Source organism: Filobasidium floriforme (assembly GCF_021052385.1).
Source record: "Filobasidium floriforme strain CBS 6241 chromosome Unknown HD553scaffold_26, whole genome shotgun sequence".
In the NCBI taxonomy this organism is placed as follows: Eukaryota; Fungi; Basidiomycota; class Tremellomycetes; order Filobasidiales; family Filobasidiaceae; genus Filobasidium; species Filobasidium floriforme.
In genome coordinates this window covers 123,716-151,088 of record NW_025763647.1, presented here as the reverse complement: position 1 = coordinate 151,088, position 27,373 = coordinate 123,716, and the positions used below count along the sequence as shown (strand labels likewise).

Genomic DNA, 27,373 nt, shown 5'->3' with positions numbered 1-27,373 from the left:
GGCATCCATCGTGATTGATGATGAGGATGTATGGTGCACAAACACAACAAACGCGGTGTGCTGACGGCATCCATTACGCCATAATTACGTGAAAATGACGGAATAGGTGGGTGTGCCAATCGAAAGCGCATCCTCATGCATGCCCAAGCAATCACCACCCTCGCCCAATTCATGCAATCTTGGTGTTCTTGATGCTTGATGCTCGACATCGACGTATTCACACCAACAAGTGCATACTCTTTCTTATACAACAAGATGGCTCAGATTCATCCTTCCCGCATGGGATTCATCCCGAACTCGAACTCGAACGGCAACAGCAACGGCCCATCCCGGTCTGAACGAAGACCGTCGCCTTCCTATCAACCCTATCCTAACGACCGACCGCCTTTCCCGCCGACTCTTCCTCCCGCACCGGGCGGTGGATATGGATATGGGAACCAGAGGGGAGACTTGCCTCGGGATGTACCCCCACATCAACGACGGGATGGGGGGTATGATGGGGGACGAGGAGGGTATGCAGGAGGCGGGGGTGGTGGCTACGGCGGGGGATCAGGCGGGGGTCGATACTTTGATCAACAAGGTCCACCAGCCAGAAATGGTGGAGGTGGATATGGTGGCAGTGGTGGACCCCCTCCCCAGTTTCAGAGTCGGGCCGGTTTCGGCGGTCCGCTGAGTCAACAAGAGATGGAAGCGTGAGTGCCTTTCGCCCCGTGTATCAATCGCTAGGTTCTGACATTATATCGGTACCCTGTGCGTCGCTCGCTTTGTTTCCCTCCACCTCCTGCCACAGCCGTCGTCGGCAGAGAGACGAATCTACCGTGACCGTCTGGCCCCGTTCACCTAAACGGTCTATCGAGGAAGAAGAGTGAGCTCTCCACCCCCAATCAGATCTTGAATGCGACTGATTCGTTTGCTGATCACATCTCTTCTACGATTACGTTACGCAGAGCCGAAGAACTCCGAGCGAAAGAAAAGAAATCGTCTTCCTCCAAGCATCGCAGCAAACGGCACAAAAAGTCTTCTTCGTCCAAGCACAAGTCTTCCCGTCGTTCTCGCCGTCGAAGCGTGTCGTCTTCTTCGTCTTCCAGCGAGAGCGAGGATAGCGAGGAAGAAGAGAGACGGAGGAGAAGTCGGAGGGAAAAGAGGGATCGGGACAGGGGTGATAGTCGGTCCCGTGAGAGGGAAAGGGAGCGGACGAGGGATAGAGACGGTGCGAGTGGGAGGGATCGATCGAGGAGCAAATCGCTCAAAGTACGTGGTCAGGAAGAAGACGAGGACGAGTGGGAGGTCGCCGAGCCTGTCCGAGTCGAACCCGGTTCTTCGACTCGTGCGGCCAGCACTACGACTACGACTACAGCCGTGGTGACAGGTAGCTCCAAGGGGAAAGGCAAGGCCGCCGAGATGGACAGTGATGATGAAGAGGTCGGCCCGCAGTTGGTTGTCGAGGATGGTCATGCGCCTGCCAGGAAGCACGACAGCAAAGCGTGAGTATATCGCCCTCGCCCATCCCCCCTCTCCCCCTCCCATGCCGTGTCGCTAACATTCCGACTACTCCGACAGATACGCCCACCTGCGACCAGGAGAAGGAGCGGCCATGTCGCAATTCGTCGAATCCGGTCAACGTATCCCACGACGAGGAGAGATCGGCTTGTCCAGCGAACAGATCGAGAACTTCGAAGCGAGTGGGTATGTCATGAGTGGAAGTCGACACCGAAGAATGAACGCTGTGCGAATGCGAAAGGGTAAGTCGGGTCGCGATGCAGCGGAATTGAGTATCTCGGTTCGCAGTTGCTCATTCACTTGGTCCGTGTGGACTTGCTTACATCTCGTAGAAAACCAAATTATCACGGCGGAAGAGAAGCGTGGAATCCTCAAGTTGCAGGCCGAGGAGAAGAACAAGTACGAGGCGCTGGTCAGGGAAAACCTCAAGAGCCTGATGGAAGAAAAGTTGGCTCAAAGCGCTGCTGGCGGGGTGAGAAAGGGATAGAGACATCGCCAGCGTTGTACAAAAACGGAAGCTTGTTTTCGCCTTCTTGTATGCGAGCGATCTCCGAGCTATCGTACGGTTATGATCGCTTTTCGATGTCAGCCATGTATTCTCTCACAACGATTTACAAATTCTGACCGATGCCGCGCCAACCCGATTCGACGTGTACGATCGGTCATACTACCACAATACATAGCCAACACAATCAATCGCCATGCCAAAGCCCAAGCGCCCTTTCCATGTAGAAAATGCCCCGCAGAAAGCCGAGAAGGACCTGCCGCAATTGCAACAACAACTGGAGAAGCTGCTACTTAACGGCAAGATCAAATCCAAACAGGATCAGAGCAAGCAAAAGACTGACTAGAAGGAGGATTAACAACCCTATGTGGATTTCAAGGGAAGAAGGATCTACAGAAAGAGACTAAGACATCACAAGGCGACGCAGGGAAACATGCTACGAAGCAGGCTCTACGATGCTGTAACCGTGCTACGGCATTGCGACTCAAGTCGCTTGACGTTGCTCTCGACTTTTGTCGATTGTGTTGGTGTCCTGCTCAGCCTTGATCTGAAAGTTGCCGGATGGTTCCCGCCTTTTCCATTTTTCCCTGCGCTTCTGCTCGACAATCTTCACGAGCTGCTTGACTTGCTCGTCAAAGTCCATGAGCGCTGTTGCTGCTGTTGTAAGGCTGGTATCAGATGATTGTAACAGATATCTGTGTCAATCAGAGGCTCACAACTAGATCGCTCCTTGAAGCCAGGGGGGTTATACATGTGTCTTGAGACTGGTATCCTCCTGTTCATGATACATGATACCGTCAATAGTTCCTTTCTGTCTCTTTCACTTATATGAAACACATATCTACGGGAAAGTTCGGATATCTTGTATCGGATTAGACTTATGGCTGAGCACACTTGACAATGAACCTGTATCAAGCTCCTTGAAGTGGCCATTTAGTTGACTCGAGTGCTGCACGGAATGAGGGCCGTCTGTCTCGATTTGGGCCTGTCTCTATCGTAGATCGGTGTTGCCCGCCAGGCGGCGGCGTTGTCCTGCTGTTCTCAATATCCTCCGTCCACTCGTTGTTGGAAAGAGTAGTACCCAATATATGCAATAAAACTTTGTCTGCACCGACATGTCTTCTATTCGGTTCTTTCGTCTACCACCACTCTCGTTACTATCTTCGCTGCTGTCGACTTGGTCGAAGAGCTGGTGCAGTAGTCGTGATCAGATCAGCTTGCAAAGCGTCAGAATACGATGTCAAGCTGGTCCCTCTTTCGTTGGCTTGTCCTTTTCGGGTATTCTGACACGGGTTGGCTCATCGTCGCTCACGATCGATGATCTGCGACCTCGTATACCAACATTCTCAGGCGACGGGACGAGCTTGCGCCTTGCCAGCTTAGTCAGCCCTCTGACCACAGCCAATTTGGGGGATCTGCGCATTTACGAGGTTTGTTTGAGCATAGTTGGATATTATGAGATGAGGGCGTTTGATCGGATCAAGATCGCGATGATGAAGTCTGATCGCGCTGCGAGCTGATTGCTGATTGATCATCCCGTTTCATCGCTTTGTGATCAAGCGTTTCACATCTGACTGTGCCTCGGACCGAAGATAGTCCGGCGCCCGGGGCGTGAAGAGCGAGGATCCGCGGTGCAACGTGCTGATGGGAGGGAGGTACCAGAGAGTACCAAGTTGTGTGGAAGCATCTTCGGACAAACTCACTCGCTCACACCAACAACCAGCTCGTAATCACGGCCAATCCACAACTCTCGACTCCTTGATTATTGAGATCACCCACCTGTGTCACTCGAGGTCGATCAATCGAATCTCCTGCACGGCCTCTCAGTCTCTCTCTTTAAACACGATGGCAGCCCCTGGAGCCTCCTTCCCGGCTCACCTGCAGACCAACCGTCGGACTGAAGCGCACCAACAACGCCTGCTTCAAGTTCAAGCCGAACTCTTAGCTGCCAAACACCCCATCCTCTCCAACGGACCTGGTGCTAAACCAGCAGGACTGTATAACGAGGGGAATACTTGTTTCTTCAACTCGACGTTCCAGGCTCTGGCAGCGACGACGAGCTTGATAGATCTCGTGGGACCAGTCATCTTTCCTTACACGTCGTCCTCGGCGAATGCTGCGGTAGCTCCCTCGGCAGCTCCATCAGCAGAAGCTTCGTCCGCTACTGCAAACGATACGAACCATACTACACCTCACTTGCCACCCGAAGTTCAAGCTCTTGACCACCCAGCCAAATCATACACCTCCATAGCAACAGGCTCAGATGGCTACCCCCTTTACCCACACTCCATCCCTTCCCTCCTGGATGCCGCTCTCGAGCCTGAACACGCCAAACTCCTCCCAGTCACTCTGGCTTTCGAGAAATGTCTAGGGAAAGCTTGGAAGGCCAAAGATGAAGGACTGAAAGAGGCCGAGAAAGTGGCTGCGATCAAGGCCAGCGAGGATGGGTCGGGTGCAGGTGCAGGAGGTTCAGCGGAAAAGGAGAAGAGCGTCAGTCTGAAGGCGTTGTTGAGAGAGCTGGGGAAAAAGTACGATCAGTACGAGGATGTGAGTCTGCTTTTCGTCACCTACCTCATCATTTCGTATCTTTTGCATGTCCTCTTGTCGAGTCTGGTCAGGCCATGTTTGCTAACATAACGACATATATCTCGATGATGTGATATAATAGTACCGCCAACAAGATGCCCACGAGCTCCTGCGTCACCTCCTAGACTCGATGTCAATGGAGGAAAAAGACCTGATCAAGGTCCTCCAGCCTCCTTCTCCCACCGCTTCGGGACATCTCCGTCCAGGTCACGGTCAATCGAAACGGACCCGACAACGCAACTCTCACCATTCAGGTTCGAGCTCGGGCGTGGGAGCCGGGTTGTTGACGCACACCGCCGAGGGGGAGGAAAAGGTCGATGGGGTGTTGGTGAAGGATCGGATGATCCCCTTTGCAGATGCCCTCTTTGGCGGTAGTCTGGTTAGCGTGGTCATCTGCCAGGGGTGCAAAAGCGTGAGTCATGACGTGTGGTTTGCATAGAAGAACTCTTGTCGGGGACGGAGAGGCTGATCAAGATCGCGCTGGGTCATTTTTGTAGGTCTCGCATACGTACGAGGGGTTCATGGACATTAGTCTCAGTATCGGGAAACAACAGCCCAAAGTCAGAAAGGTGAGTCGGTTCGGTCGCCTTGATGTGTGGAGTCTGTACATTCCCCCCTTCTACGAGACTGACATCGATGTTGACGACATGTAGCGCGACCGGATCAAGGCCGTATTCAAGCTCGGATCGCATAAAACGTCCGGTCCGCCCCCTTCGGCTCCCTCGTCGGGCGCGGCTAACGGGCCTAGCGTCTACCTCGAAGGGGTGCACGAGGCCTTATCTGCCGGGGAGCATCATGATTCGACCACGGCTGACGAGGAAGGGTTTGGGTACAGGTTCCCAGGAGCTGCTAATCCTCACGTTGGCGGTGGGAGAAAGGAGAGCGTGACGAGTACGACCGCGGTCTCGATGACGAGCGGGTCAGAGGCGCCGAGCGTCAGCGCGGGGTTCTTTGGGAACAAGCTGAAACGGGATTCGATGGATTCGACGTCCAAGCCGTTGAAGAAACGAACGTCGTTGAGTTCGTGGACTGGCAAGAGGCGAGGATCGAGACCCAGTACGACAAGCAGCATTGATTCTGCCGATGTCGGAGGGGCTGGATTTGGAGAACCGCCTCATCGGCCTTCATTTGGCGCGACGACAGGCGGTGGATCTGGGGGCCAAACTCCGATTCAAGCTCCGAGCGGGCAGCAGAAGGGAATCTCGAGTATATACCCGTTTTCCGGGTTTAGGAGCAACGAGACGACCCCGACCAGCTCCCGACGGAATTCCCAGGTCGGGCTTACGCTCGATAGCTCGTTGGTGGCAGAGAGCATTGAAGAGGAGGATGCGACCAAGCCACCCAAGCCTAGACCGGAACAGGCGGCTTACATCCGGAGGTTGTTGAACGGACCCAATCTGCCGCCTAGGGCGATGGACGACCCTTTGGAGCGGTTGAGAAGTGGGATGGCTCAGATGCAGGTGCAGCAGGGTCTGGGCGCGACTGGTGGACATTCGGCGGGTGAGGGGAATGGCCTGGCAGAAGGTCCTGCAGGGGTATCTCTGCCCGCGATCGACGGGCTCGAGACGGATCTCATGGACAGCATGAAAAACTTTACAGCGGTCGAAGTGTTGGAGGGTGATAATGCGTTTGCGTGTCACAAGTGTTGGCGATACAAGACCGGTCGGGGTGGACGGAGACGCAAGTTGGCGAAACTGGCCAACGTTCCGCCTGCAGGCGGGACCTCGTCAAGCAGCAGCGATAGCGAGGATCAGCAGGCCGCTCAGCCGGCCAAGGGGCATTCGGTGGCCTTTGCAGAGCCTCGGATGGTCGTCCCCGAGATTGCCGTAACGACCGACGATGAACCCATGGGGCGTGTTACTCCGACGCAAGAAAACGTCGTGCCCAATTCGTCGCTCACGGCCAATCGCTCGCCTAGGCCCAGCACAACCGGGAGCGTCGAGACTGACAGACTCACCGTTGCGTCGAGCAACTCGGGCAGGTCTGGATCAGGGACGTCGGGATACCAGACGTCATCTGAGGAGAGCAGCGACGAGGGACCTGTCGGACGATTGAGTGTGGTCCGACCACCTCCGCCTCAACGACGAAAGTCTCAGCACTTTGTGCTCCAGCGGGCGTTCAAGCGATACATGATCGCACGGGCACCTCCCGTCCTCGTCTTCCACTTTAAGCGGTTCCAGCAGTCGAGCAAGCAATCCGCAGCCAACATGTACTCGGGAAGCTTTGCCGCGCTGAAAAAGATTGACGACTTTGTCTCGTTCCCCGAGAGGATCGACCTGAGCCCATTCCTCGCTCCGGAGCGACAGGATTACAAGGTCGTCATCGGGCCTGATGGAGTGGGACGGGCCAAGTACCAGGACCATCCTCCTGGTGACACTGGTCCTGAACTCGTTCCCATGCGGTACAGGCTATATGGTAAGTTCACCAACAAACATCCACCATGACTAGGCCTGTACTGACCTTGTTCACCTTGCAGCCGTCGTCGTGCATCTTGGTCTGACTGCCATTAGCGGTCACTATGTCTGCTACGTGTTGGTAGACCCGGGCGTCATCATCAAGACCAGGGCAGGTTCCGCTACCTCTTCCGATGCGCAGGATACGCATTGCGAGCCCGACATGGCCGCCGCTGCCGTTGCCGACCCCATGGACGGCACATCTACCGCCCCACACCCCGTAGACAACCGGGTGTGGTGTTACTGTTCGGAGTATGTCCCGCCGTTTCTCGTCTGCCAATGTTATGTGCTCAACTAACCCTTCTTGCGGGCGTCATTCGTAGCACTTCGGTCAGGCTGGCGAGTCTCGATGAAGTTCTCAAGGCAAAGGCGTATATGTGTTTCGTAAGTCATTTTTTTTCTCCAAATCGCGCTTGACCGATCATTCAGCTGACCTGCGCCGTAAATTATACAAACAGTACGAGAAGACGAAATAGATCAACAACAGCGCGATCCGCGATTATGAGAGGTCATGAGAGGACATGACAAGGCAACACACAGGTTGTAGTATACTATACATAGGCATAGGCAGGATCGTGGCTTCCGTCTCGATGATCACAAGAGCATGAAGTCCTCGATTTGGGTGTTTTCTGGTTGCGAGTCGAGGTATCACCTTGTTCCGCGCGGTCCACGTTGTCCGGTACGACCAGCACGACGTTGCGATAGTGCCTTCAGATACCGACTCTCGTGCTGCACGCTCGGCTCAATCGAGTGATCCGAAACGCTCTGCTCGGACTCGGTGTCGTTCTCCCGTACCACCTGCATGGAGCGCCGACTAGCCGCTCGTTGATACCCTCGAGGCGCTTGCCCCTTGCCGGTCGACCCAACCTGACTAAAAGTCTGCGGGGCAGTAAACGTGGTGGCGCCCTCGCGACGTCGAGCCTGAACAGGTGGCAATGTCAAGGGCAAGTAGCTGTCGTATCGAGGGTAAGGCTCAGGGGAACGGCTCGGTTTGGTGGATTTAGCATGTCCGTGCGGCATCGAGTATGCCACGAGGCTGGGTAGTCGGATCCGAGTTTGGGTAATAGCGGCGGCCCGGTGGATTGGCCCCATGTCGACGCGTTTCAGGGGGTACTGTTTGCTTCGCATGTAAGGTTCTTGCAGCCTCACGCTGGTCCGGTCAAGAGGAGTCAGGGTGAATAACTCTCTCAGAGGTTCAGTTTCCTGCTGTTCTAGCGCGGATGAAGAGTCCTGTATCGGCGCCTGCTCCGGGGCTTGCGGATACGGTTCCATGGCTTGACACTGCTCCAGCGGTTGACAGGCAGTAGCCCTCGTCGTCGTGCCATATGGCAATGACTCTGGGTAGGGAGCGGTCTGAACACCTTGCATCCCGTCCAACCCTTGTTGCAAAACAACGGTCTCGCCTTTGATGTCCGGATCGAAAGCAGCCTCGTGGTCAGACGTAGGCAGCGATTTGCCCCGAGGAATGTCGAATGGTGGGGGTTCGGGTGTGTGAGGGAGACGTATTGAGAGGTCGAGTGGAGGGCCGGTATGCGGTCCTGCGAGTCCGATCTGCGAGACGGTTTCGCTGATCGAGGGCAAGTCGACGGACATGGCAGCAGGCGCATTTGGGCCGGATGTCACAGGAAAGCTTGCGCTCTGTGTCCTCCGTATGGTCGGTCCCGTCGCCGAGGTGAAGTCGATGGTCAACTCTTCCGATGATGCAACGCCTTTGATAGGTGGTCGACCAAAACCTAAGTAAGTTTCGACCATCTCGGAAGGCGATGGACGCAGCTGCTGCTGTCCCATCATGCTCGAATCGGATGCCGCCAAACTGTTCTGTTCATCGCTAGTGCCAGCAACAGTTTCCGTCCGAGGTGGAAGACGAATCAAGGGGAGCTTCGAGATACGTCTCCGAGTCGTGCCCGATCCACTTCCCGGCGACGATGTGGGGGATACCGACTCCCGCTTGGCGAGCTGCTCGAGGAGGGCGACCTGTTTCCGCAACTTTTCGTTCTCCTGAAGGATTAGCTCGGTGGTGTCTGTGAGGCATGTTCGTACAGGGGCAGCCGGTTGCGAGTTCGTTGAGGAATACAGAGACGGTAGTGATAGGTAGGCGGAATGAATGTTCGACTGGGGATTTTGAGCCTGAAAGGCGGCGTTCAGGTGTGGAGGCGAGATCATGGGCAGGGAGTTTTTGAATGGACCTAGCAAGGGCAAAAGTAGGTTAGCTGTTGGCCTCCCAGTATAGACTCGTCGGTGATCGCTGATCGGCGTCCAGACATGCGTGACACTTACAACCGGCGTCGCCTATGACTTTGGTCGATCAGGGCACCAATTCCAAGATTGCTTGGTATTACAAAGGAAGGGCTTGCTCTCGTGAATTTGCTGACGTGAACAGAAGAGGCCTAGATTGTAGCGTAACCGAGATTTGAATGAGAAGTACTACTCACCGAAGAGAAGATCGCTCGAAGTCTGTAAGTCTAAAGGCGGATCGATGGATGCGGACGGTTCGAGCGGTCTTCAAAGCGATTTCAATTGACGTCGAAGGGAATCGTCGAGCCCCGGTGAGTGAGTCTACTTGGCTACTTATATAAAGTTTTGAAATCTGACGAACGCGCACCTCCACTTGCTGAATTGCTGTGAGGTGAGATCTCTCCTTCACTACTTTTTTGGGGAAGCAGGCGTGACATCAAAGGAAGAAGAGGCGTCGTGATCCTCGAGAACTCCCCCATGTCCGACGAGAAGGATCGCTTGATCGCTTGGGTATCGAGAGAGTCAATTTCCGGGCATAGTCGACACTCCCTTGGCCGAGATCTGGAACACTCAAAGTCAAAGGAAGGGTGTTATGGGTATCGGTTTCGGTATCGGTATCGGCGTGCCTGCTGCTCTCTTTTTTCGATGCGTGGCTTCGCGTTCGATCGACTTAAAACGGAACATATACGGAGGGAGAGGCCAGCATGTAAAGCACGTGTGCCATGGGTATCAGAAGTCAGAATTACAGATCGACTGTCGTACCGTCGACGTGCGAGGTGTCTGTGCGTGGCTTGTACATCGAGTTCTCGGAACCGGTCGCTCCAAATCTGGAAGCGTTTCATCGGCCAAGAGGACAACACCGGCACCCGGCCGGCCTCGAAGGCTCTGCTCGAGCCCGGAATTTGCTCCGCCGGGGCCTCTCGACGATTTCGGTCGTCGTCATCATCAACCGAGACGTCGTTTGACCCCGTGTCAGAATCTCAATCGTTCCAAACCTCCCGAAGATCCACCTGGCTCTTCAAAACCTTCTTTTTTCGCGAGTCACAAGCGCGAGCGCGACGACGACCCAAGAACAAACAAAACATCGCGAGACAAAACCGGGGCGGATCCGTTTGACCGAGAATACGCGACAAAGCGACAAAGGAGGGCGCACGGACATGGCGATCCTCTCGGAATGCCTTTGATCGGTTGAGGGCGCTAGGAACATGGCGACAAGCGACAAGGTGTCTTCGCTAAAACAGTGACGCCACTTTTGCTGTGTTACGACCGGGCATGAGTGTATGCCCGTGGTTTCAAGTCGTGTCGAGTTTGCATCCGCTGGCTTTCGTGATGATGATGGGTCGACGGGGACGTGCCATCTCCATTCGACACACTGATCATCAACTCTTTCAACGTCCAAAAACGATCATATGCAAGTATACACGAAAGCAATCTTGACGTCGCCAGTTCATCGACGAGATACCTATCCATTTTCGAAACGCTTGCGAAGTTCTCGATTTCGTATCATGACCGACACCGGTGGACTTTATGTCCCGCCAGACTCGGCAGCCAGCAGCGTCTACCACAACGACCTGATCCGATCCCTGATCGCCGAAGCCATTCACAAGAGTGATGACATCGACGCGCTGAATCAGTTCTCTCTGAGTTCGAAGGGTGGCCATGACTCGTCGTTGCGATATCTGCGGAGGAAAGTGACTCATGACCAAGTGAAGGAATGGCGAAACAAGCCGGTGAGCCTTGAGTCTCGAGGATCCCTAAGCAGGTACTTGATACTGACCTGCGCTTGAACAGCATCGCGAACAACGAAATCTGGAATCCGTTCACACTTTGATTGCATCATCGCCATGTACGATTTACGACCGGGGACTACTGGACTTGGACGATTATCCTCAACACGCTCTAATGGGCTGGCAGACCAATTATCCGGTTCTTTATGATCTTACGGGTTGGAAGCTTATGCCAAATCTCGAGGAGATAGCCATCGAGCGGTGTCGGAGCCAGAGCTTCTGTACTAGCGGGTCCGATGATGTGCACGTCGAAATGACGGAAATCTCGAGAGACGAGACAAGCGGGCGATCGATCAGATTAAGAACCGTCATCAAAGACCGTTCTTTATTGGATTGGAACAAACCGTCGATCAAAATTGGAGGTCTTACGGTCTCAGTGCTGCACAAATTGGTCATCTACAATGGCGACCCTGCTGTGCTCGTGCTCTCCCGAAGCAGAAAACGAAGCCTAAAGGATCTGCGAAGCTTGTCCGTCCTAGGAGAGGAGGTTAAAGCTAGTGTTTTAGGCCTGATCATGGACGAGTGTCCTCAACTCGAAAGGATCCAGGCCAAACTATGCACCACCCGTCCGGACTCCGTTTTACTGCTAGACTATATGGCAGGCGAGCATAATTTGACCGACGTCGAAGTCCAGGGTGCGGAACTTGAATGGCTCCACCACCTACGGCGATGCAGGAGGGTAGTCCTACCTTCTTGTCGCATAGTCGCGGACGGATATACCCGATGGCCCTCTCTTGTGGCCCACGTTACAAGAATTTGCACTGCTCCGATCAACCTCGAGGAGCTCAATCTCGACCTCATCATTACGGACGTCAGGACGCGCGCCCACGCCAATTCCGTAATCGAGTACATTAAACGCAACACGACCGAGAAGACAAGGATCACCATCACTGCCTCGAAGGATCCTAGAGACAGTGATTCTCTAGGTACTGCAAATGTCACGACTAGCCAGCTCAGTGACGACAGCGATGACAGCGACGGCAGCGATGATAGCGACGGCAGCGATGATAGCGACGGCAGCGATGATAGCGACGGCAGCGATGATAGCGACGGCAGCGATGATAGCGACAGCAGCGAGGATAGCGTTGATAGCGAGGATATGTCGCCCGCACAGCGCAAGGAGATGAGAAGGGCACACAAAGCGATTCTTCGATACGCTGCAAGCGAGAGGGCGAGATGGAGCTGAAAAGAAACCCAGAAACCGGTGAGTTTCAGCACAAATTCGCTTCATCAGTAATATGCTCAGATCACCCACGTCCTCGCACAGAACTGGATAAGATAGAATGGATTATTATGGACGGGCATGGCCGGGACGTTACCCAGGGTCCTGAGGCCATTTGACCCTGACGTTACACAATGACCGAATACGAGATACAGTAGCCGAGGCGTTACACAGAGCCTTACGATATCATGTACTACCCATGCGCACAGTCCTGCGTCACTTTATGCCCTAAACGAGTTTTCATTGCCATTTCGATTCATTTCTTTCTTATATACCATTTCAAGACAAGGAACAGAAAACTATGAGGACATGACGCCACAGACAGCAGAAAGTGATCCGACCTATTCGAACCCCCCGACCATTCTCACCCCTGCCCATCCAGACCATAAGTATCGTTCCATCTTCCGACGCTCTCCGACGCATCATCATAATCGTCGAATCCGTGCGGAGAGAAAAAGGAGTAGAGCGAAACCCGAACATCATCTTTGGTGGTGGCAGTCTTGTCGTTTCGCGAGGGATGATACGGAAAGGCGCAGAAGGGTGAAATACGGTCCAGGGAGAGCGGGGTGGTCGTTAGATCCGAGGTTGAAGAATAATGGGAAGGGAATGGTGTTTTTATTTGAGGCGGTTTTCGAGGAAAGAGAGTGAGAGAGTGAGATTGAGAGAACGAGGGACCAGAGAAGGGAGGCGTTTCGGGAGTCGCATAGAGAGGCTGAAACCAAGGTTTCCACGAGGATCGTATCGCGTCCGCTTAGATTTCTTCCTGGATCGGCTCGCCGAGGGTAGCACCGACCCGCCTCTGCTTCTCGCCTGTGCGTAGAACGAAACCGATATCAAGTATCAATAACCCGCCTCTTCTTGCAAAACGGCTTTCGACCTAGAGCTCATAGACTCACTCTCGAGCTGGTTGTAGAGCAAAAACAAGGCCTTTTCGTTGGCCTCGGGAGGTCCGACGATGGTGAACATCCTCTCACCGCTGTCGTCGTGGGGAGTCTTGGCGATCGAAATCTTGGACCCGGAAAGTCGTCGGATCTCGGTGATCTTGGATCCGGCACGTCCGCTATGAACAAGCATCGCGATTGCGTCAGTGATCAACGTCGAAACTCTGAACGAGCCGCGTAGAAAGCGTTGTAGACTCACATGATACAGCCGACCATGTCGCTCGGAATCGAGATGCTCTGCGTCCTCAAGTTGGGGTCGACTTCACCTCCGAACGATCCTTGCCCGGCAGCAGGCAGAGAAGCCGGAGGCAAGCCCTGTCCACTTCCGTTCCCACCTTCCGACCTCCTCCTGTCTCCACCGAGCTGAGGAGCGGCCCTGCTCATCCTCCTCTCTCCATTGCCGCCAAAGGCCGGGGTAGCACTAGCCCTCCTGATCCCACCGGTAGGTCCGGTGACGGTGGCCGCACCGAGACCTCCGGCGAGGACACCCTGATCACCAGCCGCACCGGGTTGGTAATAGATAGTCCCCTGAGCCCTGTCCCAGTCCCTCAAGAGGCACTCTCCGATCTGATGAACGGCCTGTTTGATAGCCTCGACGTTCCCCTGGATCTCGACGACCCGTTCGGTGGATTGGGGAAGCATCTCTTTAGAGGCGACCATCCTGGCGCCGGAAGCGTCTTGGATCTGTTTGATGGTCGCTCCGGATTTACCGATGATGGATCCCATGAGGTTGTGCGAGATGAGCAATCGCATCGAGGTGAAGGCGTTGCTGGGAAGGTGTTCGGGGTCGGCGAGAGGGGTTTCCAAGAGGGTCTTGGCGACTTGAGCAAAGGCCTGACGGTTTTCGGCGAGTATAGACGTGAGCAAAACGGTGCTTGAACGACATTAAACAGTTGCGAGACCCACCTTGGAGACATTCTCGACCTGCCCAGTGATGCTCAAAACTCGGTCCTGTACGCCCTGTACGACCTTGCTGACCCCAGCCTTGACCTCGTTCTCGTTCCTGATCCCCGCGACGGTCTTTCCCTGTTGACCGATGATGATTCCGGCCTCCTTGGTACTGATCAGGGCGCGGATGGAGATGGCTCCTTGACCGTCCTCGCCGGGGAACTCGGAGAGGTCGGCGGGGGTCTGGTCGACGTTGTCGCCCTGCTCGGGAGAGGTGGGGACGGGCATTTTTTGGTCTGGGAAAGGTGGAAGGGTGTCGAGACGGACGATCGAAGGTCGGGAGGATTGAACAGGCGAGGATAGGAGGAGAGTGGGGAGGGTAGCAGGATGATTCAGGTTGCGTGTCACAAAATGTGGAAGAAGAACAAATACATCAAGGTCAGCCTCAGTACTGACACCACGCTCATATACCCGAATCCTCGCGAGCCTTCCCCGCTAACACAGCGGCAGAACAAGACCTCCTTTGACAAGCTGAGCCGGAAAACGCAGCTCGCTTGAAGGACTTCATTCAAGCCGCCTCATAGCATGACGCGGCCATATCACGTTCATATAGGTAGCGTGTACTCACCGTTAGTTTCAGTAGCAGACATGTTTCCTGACGTGTTTCCTGTTTCTTCTTCTTCTTGTCTTATGCTTTGAGCTTTCGGGTGCAAGGGTAGGGTTCCTATGAAGAGTTCGACAGGAGAGGCGCTACGGATTTGAAGATTTGGCTTTGGGGGTTTGCGAGTTTGGTGAAAGCGGTAGGTAGACGGGGGATTCGGGATGGGCGGGTTGGGGGGGAGGAATGGAAAAAGTGTCGAGGAGAGGCGGGGAGGGGGAGTGTGTGGGATGTCTGTTTAGTCGAGTCTGTGTTTGTTTGACAGGAGACCTTAAGAGGTAGGTAGGTCAGGGTAGCTGTCAGGCCGATGTAGTTCAACGTTCAGCATGAATGAACATTCCCCGGTGCTCCAGTGCACTCACTCTCGCGCGCTTACCCGATCCGGTAAGTTTCAGAATTCCAAGGGAGAGAGCAGGAAGGGCGTCGCGCTTCTAACTCTCCTATCAATCATTTATTATCTATTGCCATCGGGAAGAGTGATATACGCTACAGTCGAAGGTCAAGGTCGCCTTCTATCTATCAGTCACATATGAACGTCCCGCACATTTCAACTTCTCCTCTATCCCAAAAACGGGTCCTCGTCCCAAGCGATCCCATAAGATTCTGCGATTCCCGCAAACTTCTTGTTCAGGTCGTCCTCCCACCCCTGCTTGCCCTTTTCCGAACCTCGATACCACCCTGTAATATCGCAACCACGTAACATGTATTAGGTCTCGAGTCTCAGTCGATCTCTCTTCTACTTGAACGACAACTCACATTGCCTGACCCTGCTGGACCAAAAGCTCAGATCCAGGGCCAACAGGGCGAACCCATAGATGACGCTATCAGATCGGTCTTGTAACCATCCTTTAGGACCCCGAGCCCAGAGCGTCCTCTCGCCCGGCGAAAGGTTCTCTCTCCATCCCTTTCGAGCCCACTATAGAGAGCGAGGGGTGAAAAGCGAATCGTGTCTGGGTCAGCTCGGAAGAAAGAAAGGCAGTAGGATTGAACAAGGGCTCACGTGTGCTGAAATGTTCAGTCTTGGCGACGGAGAACCGACAATCTACACAATGACCACGAAAAGAGGTTGTCAGAATCGCATCAACGTTACTTTCAGTCAACCCTGACCCACCTGATTCAGCGACTGCGTGATCCGCTGAGCCCTGCCGACAAATATCAACTCCCTCGGGATCTTCTGCTCGTTCTCCAACATGTTCCTGATCCTCTCCTTGAGCTCGACCTGGAGCTCGTAATCCGTCTTTGGCTTGACATTGGCGTCCTTGGCGGCTTCCAACGACGAGTCGTCCTTCTTCTCCACTTGGAACGGTCGGAGGGTGATGGCGGAAGCGAACAGGTTGACGTCCAAGTTGATCCCCCATTCGCCCGCTATCCGTTGAATCTCGGCAGTGTCGACGGTAAACAGGCTCTTCCACAACGAAGTGTATTCCCGTCGAAACTTGTCGGGCAAGTCCTGGTACAGCCCGTGATCGAGCAAGACCACCTGAGGTTTCTTCGGATCCGATGGGTGCGGCCTGACCAGGATGTTACCCGGATGAGGATCACAGTGCACGAATCCCCACTTGAACGTCATCGCGCTCATCGTGGCGATCATCGTGTCCATGACTTCCTTGGGCGTGAACCCCATGGCCTCGATCTTTTCCTTGTCGGTGATCTTGCACCCCTTGACGTATTCCATGACCATGACCCGTTCGGTCCCAGCTACCTCGGGATAGACTTTGGGCACGTACACCTTGTCCCGGAGTTCCGGGGTGTCGGCCAAAAACGCGGCGCATTTCTGGGCATTATGAGCCTCGTGCAAAAAATTCGTTTCCAATCGCATCTGCTCCGATACGTAGTCGGCTCTGTGTATCGCCATTGGGTCAGCTCATCGCATGCGGGGCGGTGCATTCACTATATCAAGGTCTCACACGAAAGCCACTGAAGGAAGGTAAGCCTGATCAGCCTCGGACTCTAGCACACGAGGTCCTCCATGCAGGCTTACTAGGCATATCGAATAGCTTCTCCGCGAGACCGCTCAAGAATCGGTAACACCAGAGATCCCACTCGACCTGTTTCCGAATGGCAGGTTTTTGGATCTAACGAAAGTACAGCAGGCTGTGTTTAATGGGCAATGTTATTCCCGGCTGGACATCCCGCACTGACCTTGACTGCCACATCCTCCATCCAGGTCTTTCCCGTCGGTTTTCCATCTTTCCCAATCTCGGCCCTCTTTACAGTCGCCTTGTGTACTTGAGCGATACTAGCCGAATTGACCGCGACATGTTCGAACGTGGAAAAGATCTCCTCGGGCTTCTTTCCATTCATATCCTGCTTGATGACATTCTCGATCTCCGCATAAGGTACCGTCGGGGCGTCGTCAAAGATGTCGGAAAAGGCTGTCCGATAAGGTTTAGGGAGAAGAGCGGCTTGAAGACCGAGAGCCTGGCCAGCCTTGATCCAGAGACCTTGGTTGGTGACGATCGTCTGATGGAATCGCCGTGCGACCCGTTCGTGCATGTGCTCGATATCGGCGGCGTTTTCTGGGTTGAAATTCCATTTATCTGGGATTCGAACAGTGAGCTCTTGAGATCTCGTTGTATATGCTCAAATAGTACTCACAGTCAAGCGTGCAAATCAAGCTGCAATATACGGATCAGTTCAACGTCTTCAAGAGCGAAGCAAACAGTCTGCAGCTCACCCCATAGCCAATGCCCGAGCACTCCTAGTGATCGCCGCAGCATTCAATCTCTCATCCGCTTGCCATGCAGCTACTCCGACACCTCCCGTGACCAAGACGAACCGCCCCGTCCTGTACAACCTCGAAGGTTTCGTTCGTCTGACAGCTTGCGTCTCGACGTTTGCCGTGTTAGACTGCCATCTCCGCCGAGCGAGTCGCAATGGCGATACGCCTGTGCTCCGAAACATGCCCGGATATCAAGACGGGAGTTTGATACTGTTGTTGTTAAATTACAGGTAAATAATCTTGAAATACGAACGGGTCGCAGATTGTCAACGCAGAAGTTGGATGGCGACTTTTGTGATCAGGGACACCCCCGAGGTCGCTCGCTCGCGCGATCGATCGGCCGATCCGCGTGCAAGTCGCCTCCCCTCCTCCCTTGCCGGCATCGCCCAAGTCGTCATCCTCGAGATGTGACCAGCGGAGGAGGCAGCAAGGAGAACAAGGTCACCAAGAACCAAGCTAGCTCGCTGAGCACCAGCCGACTACCATGGTGAACGTTTGTTCCTCAACCTCAGCTTGACCATCAACACCAACACTTACGGGATGATCTTGGGAGCGCAAGCCCTGCCAACAGACCTTGAAAAAATGAGGCTCAGCTCAATGGCCTCTGCGGCTACAATGAGACCTCGTACCGATGCAATCAACATGGTCTGCTTCTCTATATGTACAAAGGTGTCTGATCCCGATCGATGTGCCTGGTCACACCAACCCCTGTCTTCCCCTTCATAAGAGTCCATCTAAATTCCGACCTGTACCCCAAGTAGAGAGGCAGTTCAGCAACAAATCCTATCAGGAACCCATGTCGGCCACTCGTCGACTCACCTCGTTCTGCAACAACCACCCTACACGTCTCTGACTCTTGGGCGCTGTCCGGCCTCCCGTCGTCCTCATCTCTTGACAGACGAAACTGTCAGGAGGACCCATCCAGTCCTCCAAGGCGTACTTTCCGCCGTTGTCCTCGTGTCCCTTGGTGCCGAACAGGTCGAGCGCCAATTGGGTATGTGAGACACCTCCGTACGTGGTGATGCATCGCGGGTTGACGAGGATCCTCGCTGGGGTAAAGGCCGCGTTGGGAATCAAGTAGGCGGAAGCTGGGAGCTGGTCCTGCGCCGGCATGGGGGGAGGAGCCGCGTTCTCGTCGCTCTCTGCCATGGCGTCATTGTCCGTCCCAGAATCCTGTTCCTTGTCATCCTTGATGGCCTGACGTTTGGCAAACTCGACAGCCTGCTTCTCGGCCTTTTCATCGCGCTCATGAGCCTTCAGTTCGGCAGCGTTGGGCTCGGCAGCTGCGGCAGGTGGAACCTCGTCTCGCTTGTGCCCGGCCTTTCGATTGTGTCCGATAGGTACCTTGCCGCTCAAACCGCCCTTGCCGCCCTTGAGACCGTCCTTGGCGGCGTCGGTCCAGAGATCTCGGCAGAACCACATCTGAGTCGAGTCCATGCACTGGTACTCGGGGTCCCAATCGGGCGGCAACTCGGTGCTAGACAAGTTCTGAGCCATCTCGGAAGCCCGGTAGTCGATGCCCCGGTAGTAGGACTGTTCAGGGTCGACGACGTGACTACCCGATTCGCAGCAAAAGACCTGGAAGGGCAGATGGTTGGCGTATCGTTCGGTACCGGTCTTGTCTCGGGGAGGTCCAGCCTCGGGTTTCGAGTTGGACTTGGCCTGACGGAACAAGTTTCCTTCGATATCCCTAGTTCTCCATCTGTCGACGCGATTCGATTCGGGTCAAGGTTAAAGCTCCAGTATGTCAATCAAGCAGTTTGGCTACGTACCGGTCAGAGAAGATGAAGAACCCGTTATGCTCGGCCCAATCCATACCACAGACCATGGCGGCATTGTTGACCTCGCTGACTCGCAGACTCTCGAGCACATCGTTGGGGCAAGTGAACCCCTTCAACCAGATGACCTTGTGGAACTTGACGCTCCTCTTTTGCCAGAGCTCGTGCAAGGGCTCCAGGGCATAGTTCCTCGCCTGAGCTTCTTCGAGAGGATAGTAGGCGGCTGAGGGTTCGTGTGTCATGGGTGGGACACGCTTGATCCTGAAGGCAATACCCAGGGTGATCATGACCGCCTCGCAGAGATCCGAAAGGGTCGCGGTGGAATCCGTCGAGGCCGAGTCCAAGACCGAGACAAAGATGTTGCGCGTCCCTAGTCGTCGAGCGAGTTGTACGATGACGGCGAGCTGGTCGACCAGGAAATGATCGGCAGAGTGGACGACGATCCCGATATAGTACAAGTGTCCCTGGTTTGCGAGATCTTCGAAATGCTCATCCATCGAATTTTGGCCAAACGGTCGTTTCAGCGTGGGACAAGCTCCCGCTACCCAACCGTTGAACATTAACAGGTCCTCGATGGCTCCTCGGACAACCTGTTGGTCGAGATGGGCAGTCTCGCTACCGGTGATGAAGGGCTTCTGGAACCTGGTCCAGAAATCCATCACCCCGTCGTTGACCTCCTTGTCGAACAGGTCTGGGCGTTCATCTCGACCGGTACGATGTTGCAAGAAAGGGTACTTGTGTACGTCGAGGTACTTGTCGGTCAAGAGCACTCGTTCGAGCACACCATGTGACTGGATCTCCTTGGGTTGCGTATTCGAGGGGAAGAGAATCGAGCGAAAGACGATGATGAGGAGCACTCCGAGGGCCACTCGAACCCCTAACCGTTGTTGACCGGGAGTGATGACGATTGCCATTTTGAGAGAGATGAAGGTTGAATGGCGAAGCTGTTTACCTGGGAAGTAGCAGCGAGCCAACGGCCAGAAAAGCTCAGGAGTTTGTCTACCACGTCGATTCCCACACGTCGAGCTCACCACACTAGGGCCTTAAAACACGCTCAGAGTCGGAAACCGCCTGCACTGGATCTCGTAGCTGATAACCAAAAGCCCAGTCGTTCCAGACGCTATCAGCTGGTGCGACGGTTTGGCAGGAACAGTATGATAGAGCTCGATGTGGTTACGTGGTTGACATACATCTCCTTAAATTGGGATATCACTTCCTGCTCCTTGTCGTCTTTTGCGCGAAAGCTCCTCCCCACGAGCTGGTCGACACGCGCTAAGGTTTACCACGAGACGCTCGCTATCGGTCTCTGGCTCCTGGATCCCTGGTCGTGTTCATCTACATTTCATCCGACACTATCTTCACGTTCGATACCAACAAGATACAAAAGACCTCCTCTCAACGTAGAGGATCATGCGCTGCTACCCCTTACCCCCTCGACCCACTCATCGCATCCCGGAAGATTGTTGCATCAGCTCCCTAAGATAGCAAGAGGATCGACCCTCGCTTCTGATCAGCTTCCGAGCGGGACCGGACCAGTGCAAAACGATCACGACTCACATGTATGCCTTTTCTATGGAATTGCGAATCTCCCTGTACGAGACCACCAGGCAGCTCTGCTCGTCCCGGGCGACCAACATGATCTTTTCATCTAGGCTCGCATCGGTCTGCCATGACACGAGCGAAGGAGCCATGATTAGCCTTCCTGCTCTTCTTCGCGTCGAGCACCGTTCGCGTAAACCGACCTTGTTCAGCGCCAGAAGCACATGAGTCAGATCCAGGACCGGATTGCCAACCTCGTCCACAGAGTGGAACACATAGTCGCGGAACAGCTTGAGAACATAGCTATGAAGCGAGAAGGAACCATCAGCATGGTAGGGTAAAAAGTTTACACATCAGCCAAGACTAACCGGTCTCCTGTCTCCGACCACCTAGGATCCTGCTGGAACCTGGAAGTTGCGAGGGTCCCTGTCAACCTACACAGCTCGTATGATACTCCGCTTTCCAGACGTACTCTGGTCGTTCGTTGATAAAGCCAAGCTTGATCAACATCCGCGCTACACGTCCATTCTCCACTTCGGCCTCGAGTCCAGACTCGAGACTGTCGGCGTAGCTGATTTAGACGCCGATAACGGTAGATCAGCCAACTTCATCAGTGTCGGAATCACCATCGAACTCCTACCCACTTTTGCATGGCATCGAATTCATTTAATAGCCGCGGTCCGAGCATGACCAGAATATCGTCGATGCTCTTTCCTGGCCCAGGCTTTCCGAGCAAGTAGAGGATGACGAGCTTGACGTCGGGCGAATAAGCGGTCTGAATCGCCTCAAGCGATGCGGCCAGGGCGTGCACAGCACCGGTCGTGCCGCAGCACAACGAGACGAGCAATTTCCCGAAGTTGAGCAGATCGTCCTGCTGCTGGTAATGCAAGTTGGCTGATGGCGAGTCGAAAGTCGTAACATCAAAGATTGAACAACAGTTCAGTCGGATTCTACGCAAGAGACTCGGTGAGTCAAAATATCGATATCACATGACCAGGCTAGCCGCCTTACCTGTTCCTGCCTGTCAGGATGATCTTGGTGGGCTCGATTGTGCGACAAGCCAGACCAGCGGTATGTATGGCCTTGAGTCCGTTGGCGATCTGAGCGATATAGCTCCACAGTACGCGTTCAGGTATACCAGTCGGAGCCTTGGGCGCTGGTGTTATAGTTCCGTTCGCCTGTGTGATCATCTCGATCTGATTACCCAAATGAGCCTCGTATAGGGTCCTCGACCGTGGGTGATAGTCGTAGGCAAAAATGACGGCTGTCGCGAATGACAGTTAGTTGTAGGCTCTACAGACAGCCTCTCCAAGACCAATACTGACAGCTGTCGTTGAACAGCCTTGTTGTGAATGCCTCTCTCACAGAAACGATATTGGGATGCCGTATTCGGCGCCATTTGTCCAGGACACTAAAGGCCGTCTCTTTGCCCAATTTGAAACCTGACGACGTCGAGATGTGGTTTTGTCAGTCAGACTAGAATCTTGCTTCGAGAAGAAACCTGCTTACCTTCGACGCGTCGCAAGCAGTATAGTCGACCATCGAGCCGACAACGGGCTCGATAGGCATCCGTTATGTACCCGAATACCCGCATGCTCCTTTCCTGAGGGGTAGCTTCCGCCATGAGGGTATGAAGCGAGTGATATACGTGAAGTTCCGATGGTAATGACCCGTCTGCTGATCGGGACGCCAGCTTGGCTTCCGCCCGACCATGAATGAAGGCCAGCAAATCCGCTGGCAGGAAGAAGTTGTGCAGGGGGAGATGCGATGCGGGCAAGTTGGCGGTGTGAGGCAAAGGTGTTGAATATAGATGATGATCAAGCTGCGAAGCGAGAAGTTTGTATTCAAGCGAGCGTCTGCTTGATTGTCAACAGCCTATACTCACAACCCTGGTGTCCGTAGGGTAAAAGTTGTCTTTCTGCTCCATATTCATCTGAGACCCGAATTACATCAGTACAAATCCATCGTACCGATCATGACGCCAACTACTCACCCCTTGCGAGCTGGTCCCGCCGGGAACAGCACCATTCATGTTCATCATCGCTCCCGAAACGTAACCCCCCACGTCTGCCCGCGTGGTAGGTGTTGAATCATCTTCTGTTGGCTGATAGATAGAGCTCTGCGTAGCATTTGGAGTCATGGAACCTCCCGCCCGAGGCACGAACGTCGCAGCCTTGAGGTGCTCGGTACTGATACTGCTGCCTACAGCGTTCATCTTGCTGGGCGTCGACGGGGCCGTGCTAGGAGCCGCATTGCCTGCCGGTCTGAAGACGGGTGCAGACACGGAAGCCGACATTCGCGATGGAGATGTCATCGGGGACACGTTGTTGAGAGATCCAGCCGAGCTCATCGAAACGGGCAGCGGCCGAGAGGGGTTCGGGTTGAACGGTTGGGCGGTAGCGGAAGTACCGAATGCTGCAGCTGCGAGAGGTCCTCTAGGGCGACTACGGTCGAACGTCAATCAGTATGGCATGTATCGATGGGCCGGTGCAGACAGCACTCACCCTCCGGAGGAACTAGAAGTCCCTGTGGGGCTTTGAGACCCCTTGGATGATGATGGTCCGGGCACGTTGCCGTGAGAGTAGATGCACTATGAAGCGGTGCGGGATGTTAGCGTTTCCTAAATCCTAGATGAGCGATATCTGGATAGGCTTACACCCTTGTCTTCGAAACGGCAAGATCTGTCTCGCGAGTAACATCCGGTGAGATATCAAGGCCAACAAATCTGGTCAAGCTAGACTAGGCGGGCTTACCCGTATATTAGTACATTCCGGCACAGCTTTTCTGCATTAGCACAAGCCGATACCAGCGTCATCGTCAGCCTGAGCTTATCTATTCGGTATATTCCACTGTATCGCACCGTTCTTGGCGGGTTTGGATACCCCGTTTACGACCATGGCCATCGAATTCGGATTCAGCGTCAGTACGGCAGAGTTGGCCGGAAGAGCAGACGCAGACGAGGGTTGCGCTTCCGTCGATGATGGTCGATCGGAGCCTGTAGCCTGACTCGATTCTAGCAGAGCAGATTTGGATGCCGTATTGTGGTTGTTGTGGTTGTTGGTGGTAGGTGTCGTCGGTCTGGTATTAGGCGTTGGGGATACAGTGCGACTCGAGTTGATGCGCATTCTCTGCTCAAATAAAGGGGAAACCGAGGTAGGTTCTCTGGCCATGGCCTGCAGGCCCGAGTGGCCGGCGGACTATTTTCAAAGCAGCAAGACTGATCGAGATCGTTGTCGTCAAGACGGTTGTGGGCATACTCGATCCGTAGGACCAACAGTTCGGGGGTTTAGGCCAAGATCGTGCTGAACAAGGGTCAAGGTCGAGTTTGGCCGAACACGGGAAGCGTGGACTCGACGCGGACCGACCTCACCGGAAGATCAAGTTCGGGGTTTCAGCTTGCAGCGAGAGACCGATCGGGACAATGATCGTCCAAGCGATCAGCAATCCAATCGAGCTGCCGTATGCGATGATATAAGATGCTACAGTCTTTTTACAATGCTTGTTCGGTCGAGAAGAAACTGGTATCTAGTTCATCATCGCTACTATCCTATACTCATTATAAGGTCTCGTTGAGCGCGTGTCTAGCTCATTTCCTGGGTTGCGGCAAGTTGCGAGAGTCCCGAGGCATTTCTGGCGCCTTTGACTCTCGAAAGCATCTGATATCGTGCAATGACGTCGGGTGGTAAAGTTTGTCCGTAAACGTCTCCTGTAGATCCCGGTATCCTGTATGATTCGGCGAGAGTGTCCGGTGTTCCGAACCCGAAAGCGATCCCGTTCATCTCGTCGAAAGAAGATGGCGAGGCACTTCGAGGTGTGTGTGGCGTGCGAGGTCCGGGAACGGACGCAAAGGTCGAAGTCGGAGAGTAGAGATGGGTGCCCGATATGAGCGAAGGAATAGAGGAGTCCCAGTCGGCTGATTGAGGGGGAACATGGTGTCCGTAACTCGGGGCTGACGGTTCTGGTACCGGACTCAAGGTGTGATCGTCTGTAGCGAGGGTTTGTAGTACCTGTTCCTGATCCGCAATGTCCATAGCTTCCTCCGCAGACTCCATCTCGTTCTCGCTCGGTGTCGAAGATGTGAGCAACTCTGCGATGGGCGTCGAAGGTTCCTCATACAGTGGCAAAGGGTCATCATCCTCTCGGACCGCACCATTCTCGTGGAAGATCTGGTTGTATGCGGGGAGTGGGATGAGAGGTTTGCCCGCAGTCGGAGACGCGAATGGGCTGCGTCTGATGGTCGGTGCCGAGGTGCTCATCCGGAGTGGGGTGGTCAGGCAGACAACGGTCTCTGCACCTACTGCTGCTGGCGTCTTGCAAATAAGCTTGATCTGTTCGGAGTTGATAAACTTTGTTTAGTTGCGAGCTCGAGATCATCCAACCTGATTTTCAGACTCACCTTCAGCTTGTGCTTGAGCTTCAGATATGGCGTTTCGGTCTCCGAGCTAGGCTGCAGAGGGTTCGAGCCATCGGTTGAGCGAGGCGGTAGAGGCACGACGATGTTGACCTTGCGCCACCCGCTCCCGAGATCCAAGCCTTCGCCTTCGAACCGGTACGTTCGAGGTTTTCCATCTTCTCCCAGGAGCAAAGTTCGACTCCGGTTGGGTTTGGCGAGTGTCGTGGGAGCGAGACCGAGGAGATGGATCCGTGCCGAATGAGAAGGAGGGGTAAGGTAGGCATTGCTGTTGGACTCGAAAGGAGCAGAATTGGCCGACAGACTGGGTTGGTCCTCGGGGATGGGGAAGGATGAAGTGAATGTCTGAGCAGGAAGAGAACTGTCCGACGAATATCATCAGCTAAACTCTTGTATAACGAATAAAGCCATATGAGACTCACCTGTATCGCTCGATCTCCTCGACTTCCATTCCAATCTCGACCATCTTGACCCTCTCCTCAATGGTAATCGAAGATGGGACCCGCTTGTGCGAACGGCCCGCGCAATCGGAAGACTCTTCACCCATCCCAGTAAGATCCTCCATAGACACGTCGCCGTTCTCGTCGGTCGACCTCATGACCCCAGCGGGTATGGCTCGAGATGGCTCGGAGGGAGCCAACGCCGCTGGTGCTGACGATGCCATCTTTCGAGCTCGAAGTCGCACGCTGACCCGAAGGCTAGGTCCGTCCAGGTCGACGATCTCGGGCGTGCTGACCATGCATTCGATCGGGCTCGGGCTGTCTTCCGAAGGCTTCAATGTAAAGTGGCGTTGCGGGGTCTCGGTCTGGTTGGCAATCTGTCCAATCCTGAAACCGCGCTCGTCAAGAGACGTGGAAGTGGTAGCCGGCGCTCGGTGTCGAACAATCTTGATGGTCTTGAACTCGGATCTCAGAGTTCGAGTGTGATCCGATTCCCACTGAGCAGCGGGGAATCCGGTGAAAGCGGTCGCCATCGATTTGGCCAAGCGCGGCAGGAAACGAGACGCGGCTCCAAAGCCACTCCCGATAGGGATAGGCATGGAGGAAACCGTAGAGTGATTGGCATAGAGCGCTCCGTCGACGGTCGAGTTGGAAGTGAAACTGCTATCCATTGCTGACGCCCATCCGATCTCGGCCTCACAGATCATCCCGTATGACGTAGTAGTGAGCTCGTTGGAAAAGCTAGCCGGCAACCAACCGGGCACAGTCAGGTCAAAGGCGAGAGCGTAAGATGTCGAATTCTGATAGCCTGAAGACGACTGGCTGGAGGGATAGTCGTGGAGCAGCTGCGGTCGTTCTTGTTCCGGCATCAAGTCCTTGTCGACCCGACAGAGTTGCATGACTTGATATCGACCTGCCAAGCCACAATGAGCGCCGGTCAGCAAGTCTTCTTTCTCTCTCGGAAGATCTGAGGTGTTACATACCGGTATCATCATGGTACTCGCTCTTGCCCTCGAAAGACACCCTTAAACGCTTCAGCTCTCTGATCCTGTTTCGCAACGAGTTGTCGGGGCATCCTCCCGCCAAGGGCAGGTTCGGTACCGTCAAAACAACATGTCCAGCTAGCGAGTATGCAGTTCTGTTGACCGAAACCAATCCCAGACTATCAGCGTCTCGAAGCCTCTCACCAATCGTCTGGAACGTCTGAAACTCACCCCGTGCGAGCCCCTCCGATCATCTCCAGGCGATCCGACGCGTTGTCGAGGACCACCTTTACCGACGCGTGTAAAGGCCCTTTGAAGGGGGTCGGCGTGTGCATGACCTCGTCGATGAGCATGCTATCGTTGAACATGCCCGTGTGACTAGGCAGTGGCGAATGACGGGAAGGCATGGCTTGTTGATGACCGGTGAAAGTGACCATGATGTCGCCTCTGGTTGAAGGTCTGCTTCGAGTTGAGGTTGGGAGGATGTCGTCAAAGTAGGTGCGGGGGGACCGACGCAGTGGATAAGGGCCACGGTCGCGGACAGATGGTGGCGACGGAGATTGGGTGGAATCTCTAGGTTCTCCGATGTATGTAACGATGGCGCTGGGAGGCAAATCGATAACCTGAGCGTGTGCGAGGCTCGAAGGTAGATCGCGATTCGCTCTGGTCGAAGTCGATCGGAGGCGATCTGAACGTCGGGGAGGTTGGCGACTCGAGCTAGATTC

The 27,373-nt window shown here is 54.5% G+C and overlaps 9 protein-coding genes across 9 annotated transcripts; 3 read left to right on the top strand and 6 right to left on the bottom strand.

Moving 5' to 3' along the window:
• The first annotated feature begins 200 nt into the window (after positions 1 to 200).
• HD553DRAFT_136983 (ras-induced vulval development antagonist-domain-containing protein) lies at positions 201 to 2,188 on the top strand. The gene is made up of 5 exons (XM_046176644.1): positions 201 to 692; positions 791 to 865; positions 948 to 1,484; positions 1,561 to 1,742; positions 1,833 to 2,188. The coding sequence occupies exons 1-5, from the start codon at positions 256 to 258 to the stop codon at positions 1,985 to 1,987; spliced, it is 1,386 nt and encodes a 461-aa protein (XP_046033135.1). The 5' UTR covers positions 201 to 255; the 3' UTR covers positions 1,988 to 2,188.
• A 1,561-nt stretch (positions 2,189 to 3,749) lies between these two features.
• HD553DRAFT_337405 (uncharacterized protein) lies at positions 3,750 to 7,666 on the top strand. The gene is made up of 7 exons (XM_046182285.1): positions 3,750 to 4,552; positions 4,674 to 5,003; positions 5,089 to 5,160; positions 5,245 to 7,006; positions 7,068 to 7,296; positions 7,368 to 7,428; positions 7,503 to 7,666. Exons 1-7 carry the CDS (start codon positions 3,851 to 3,853, stop codon positions 7,518 to 7,520), a joined length of 3,174 nt encoding a protein of 1,057 aa, XP_046033134.1. The 5' UTR covers positions 3,750 to 3,850; the 3' UTR covers positions 7,521 to 7,666.
• Positions 7,667 to 7,692: 26 nt separating this feature from the next.
• HD553DRAFT_363442 (uncharacterized protein) lies at positions 7,693 to 9,210 on the bottom strand (the record flags this gene model as incomplete). Its single annotated transcript, XM_046184029.1, has 1 exon — positions 7,693 to 9,210. One exon carries the CDS (start codon positions 9,205 to 9,207, stop codon positions 7,693 to 7,695), a length of 1,515 nt encoding a protein of 504 aa, XP_046033133.1.
• A 2,560-nt stretch (positions 9,211 to 11,770) lies between these two features.
• On the top strand, positions 11,771 to 12,513 carry HD553DRAFT_352781 (uncharacterized protein). The gene is made up of 2 exons (XM_046183719.1): positions 11,771 to 12,270; positions 12,334 to 12,513. The coding sequence occupies exon 1, from the start codon at positions 12,002 to 12,004 to the stop codon at positions 12,191 to 12,193; it is 192 nt and encodes a 63-aa protein (XP_046033132.1). The 5' UTR covers positions 11,771 to 12,001; the 3' UTR covers positions 12,194 to 12,270; positions 12,334 to 12,513.
• A 526-nt stretch (positions 12,514 to 13,039) lies between these two features.
• On the bottom strand, positions 13,040 to 14,405 carry HD553DRAFT_345788 (cytoplasm protein; the record flags this gene model as incomplete). The annotated part of the gene is made up of 4 exons (XM_046183136.1): positions 13,040 to 13,098; positions 13,185 to 13,348; positions 13,429 to 14,063; positions 14,136 to 14,405. The coding sequence occupies 4 exons, from the start codon at positions 14,403 to 14,405 to the stop codon at positions 13,040 to 13,042; spliced, it is 1,128 nt and encodes a 375-aa protein (XP_046033131.1).
• An 807-nt stretch (positions 14,406 to 15,212) lies between these two features.
• On the bottom strand, positions 15,213 to 17,740 carry HD553DRAFT_289354 (putative mitochondrion protein). Its single transcript, XM_046178319.1, has 9 exons — positions 17,453 to 17,740; positions 17,374 to 17,393; positions 16,918 to 17,315; positions 16,757 to 16,850; positions 16,683 to 16,692; positions 15,887 to 16,616; positions 15,776 to 15,817; positions 15,532 to 15,691; positions 15,213 to 15,453 (listed from the first exon to the last, which is right to left on the bottom strand). The coding sequence occupies exons 1-9, from the start codon at positions 17,677 to 17,679 to the stop codon at positions 15,335 to 15,337; spliced, it is 1,800 nt and encodes a 599-aa protein (XP_046033130.1). The 5' UTR covers positions 17,680 to 17,740; the 3' UTR covers positions 15,213 to 15,334.
• Positions 17,741 to 18,099: 359 nt separating this feature from the next.
• On the bottom strand, positions 18,100 to 20,447 carry HD553DRAFT_289350 (capsular associated protein). The gene is made up of 4 exons (XM_046178318.1): positions 20,307 to 20,447; positions 19,270 to 20,227; positions 18,317 to 19,199; positions 18,100 to 18,243 (listed from the first exon to the last, which is right to left on the bottom strand). The coding sequence occupies exons 2-4, from the start codon at positions 20,187 to 20,189 to the stop codon at positions 18,232 to 18,234; spliced, it is 1,815 nt and encodes a 604-aa protein (XP_046033129.1). The 5' UTR covers positions 20,190 to 20,227; positions 20,307 to 20,447; the 3' UTR covers positions 18,100 to 18,231.
• A 153-nt stretch (positions 20,448 to 20,600) lies between these two features.
• On the bottom strand, positions 20,601 to 24,070 carry HD553DRAFT_300944 (poly(A)-specific ribonuclease). The gene is made up of 15 exons (XM_046178649.1): positions 23,675 to 24,070; positions 23,568 to 23,598; positions 23,471 to 23,495; positions 23,319 to 23,404; positions 22,808 to 23,258; positions 22,700 to 22,747; positions 22,324 to 22,636; positions 22,140 to 22,256; positions 21,826 to 22,078; positions 21,459 to 21,764; positions 21,287 to 21,385; positions 21,183 to 21,221; positions 21,018 to 21,117; positions 20,833 to 20,939; positions 20,601 to 20,751 (listed from the first exon to the last, which is right to left on the bottom strand). Exons 1-15 carry the CDS (start codon positions 23,982 to 23,984, stop codon positions 20,718 to 20,720), a joined length of 2,319 nt encoding a protein of 772 aa, XP_046033128.1. The 5' UTR covers positions 23,985 to 24,070; the 3' UTR covers positions 20,601 to 20,717.
• A 197-nt stretch (positions 24,071 to 24,267) lies between these two features.
• On the bottom strand, positions 24,268 to 27,281 carry HD553DRAFT_300943 (uncharacterized protein). Its single transcript, XM_046178648.1, has 5 exons — positions 26,880 to 27,281; positions 26,649 to 26,803; positions 25,648 to 26,578; positions 25,211 to 25,586; positions 24,268 to 25,142 (listed from the first exon to the last, which is right to left on the bottom strand). Exons 1-5 carry the CDS (start codon positions 27,083 to 27,085, stop codon positions 24,396 to 24,398), a joined length of 2,415 nt encoding a protein of 804 aa, XP_046033127.1. The 5' UTR covers positions 27,086 to 27,281; the 3' UTR covers positions 24,268 to 24,395.
• Positions 27,282 to 27,373: the final 92 nt, after the last annotated feature.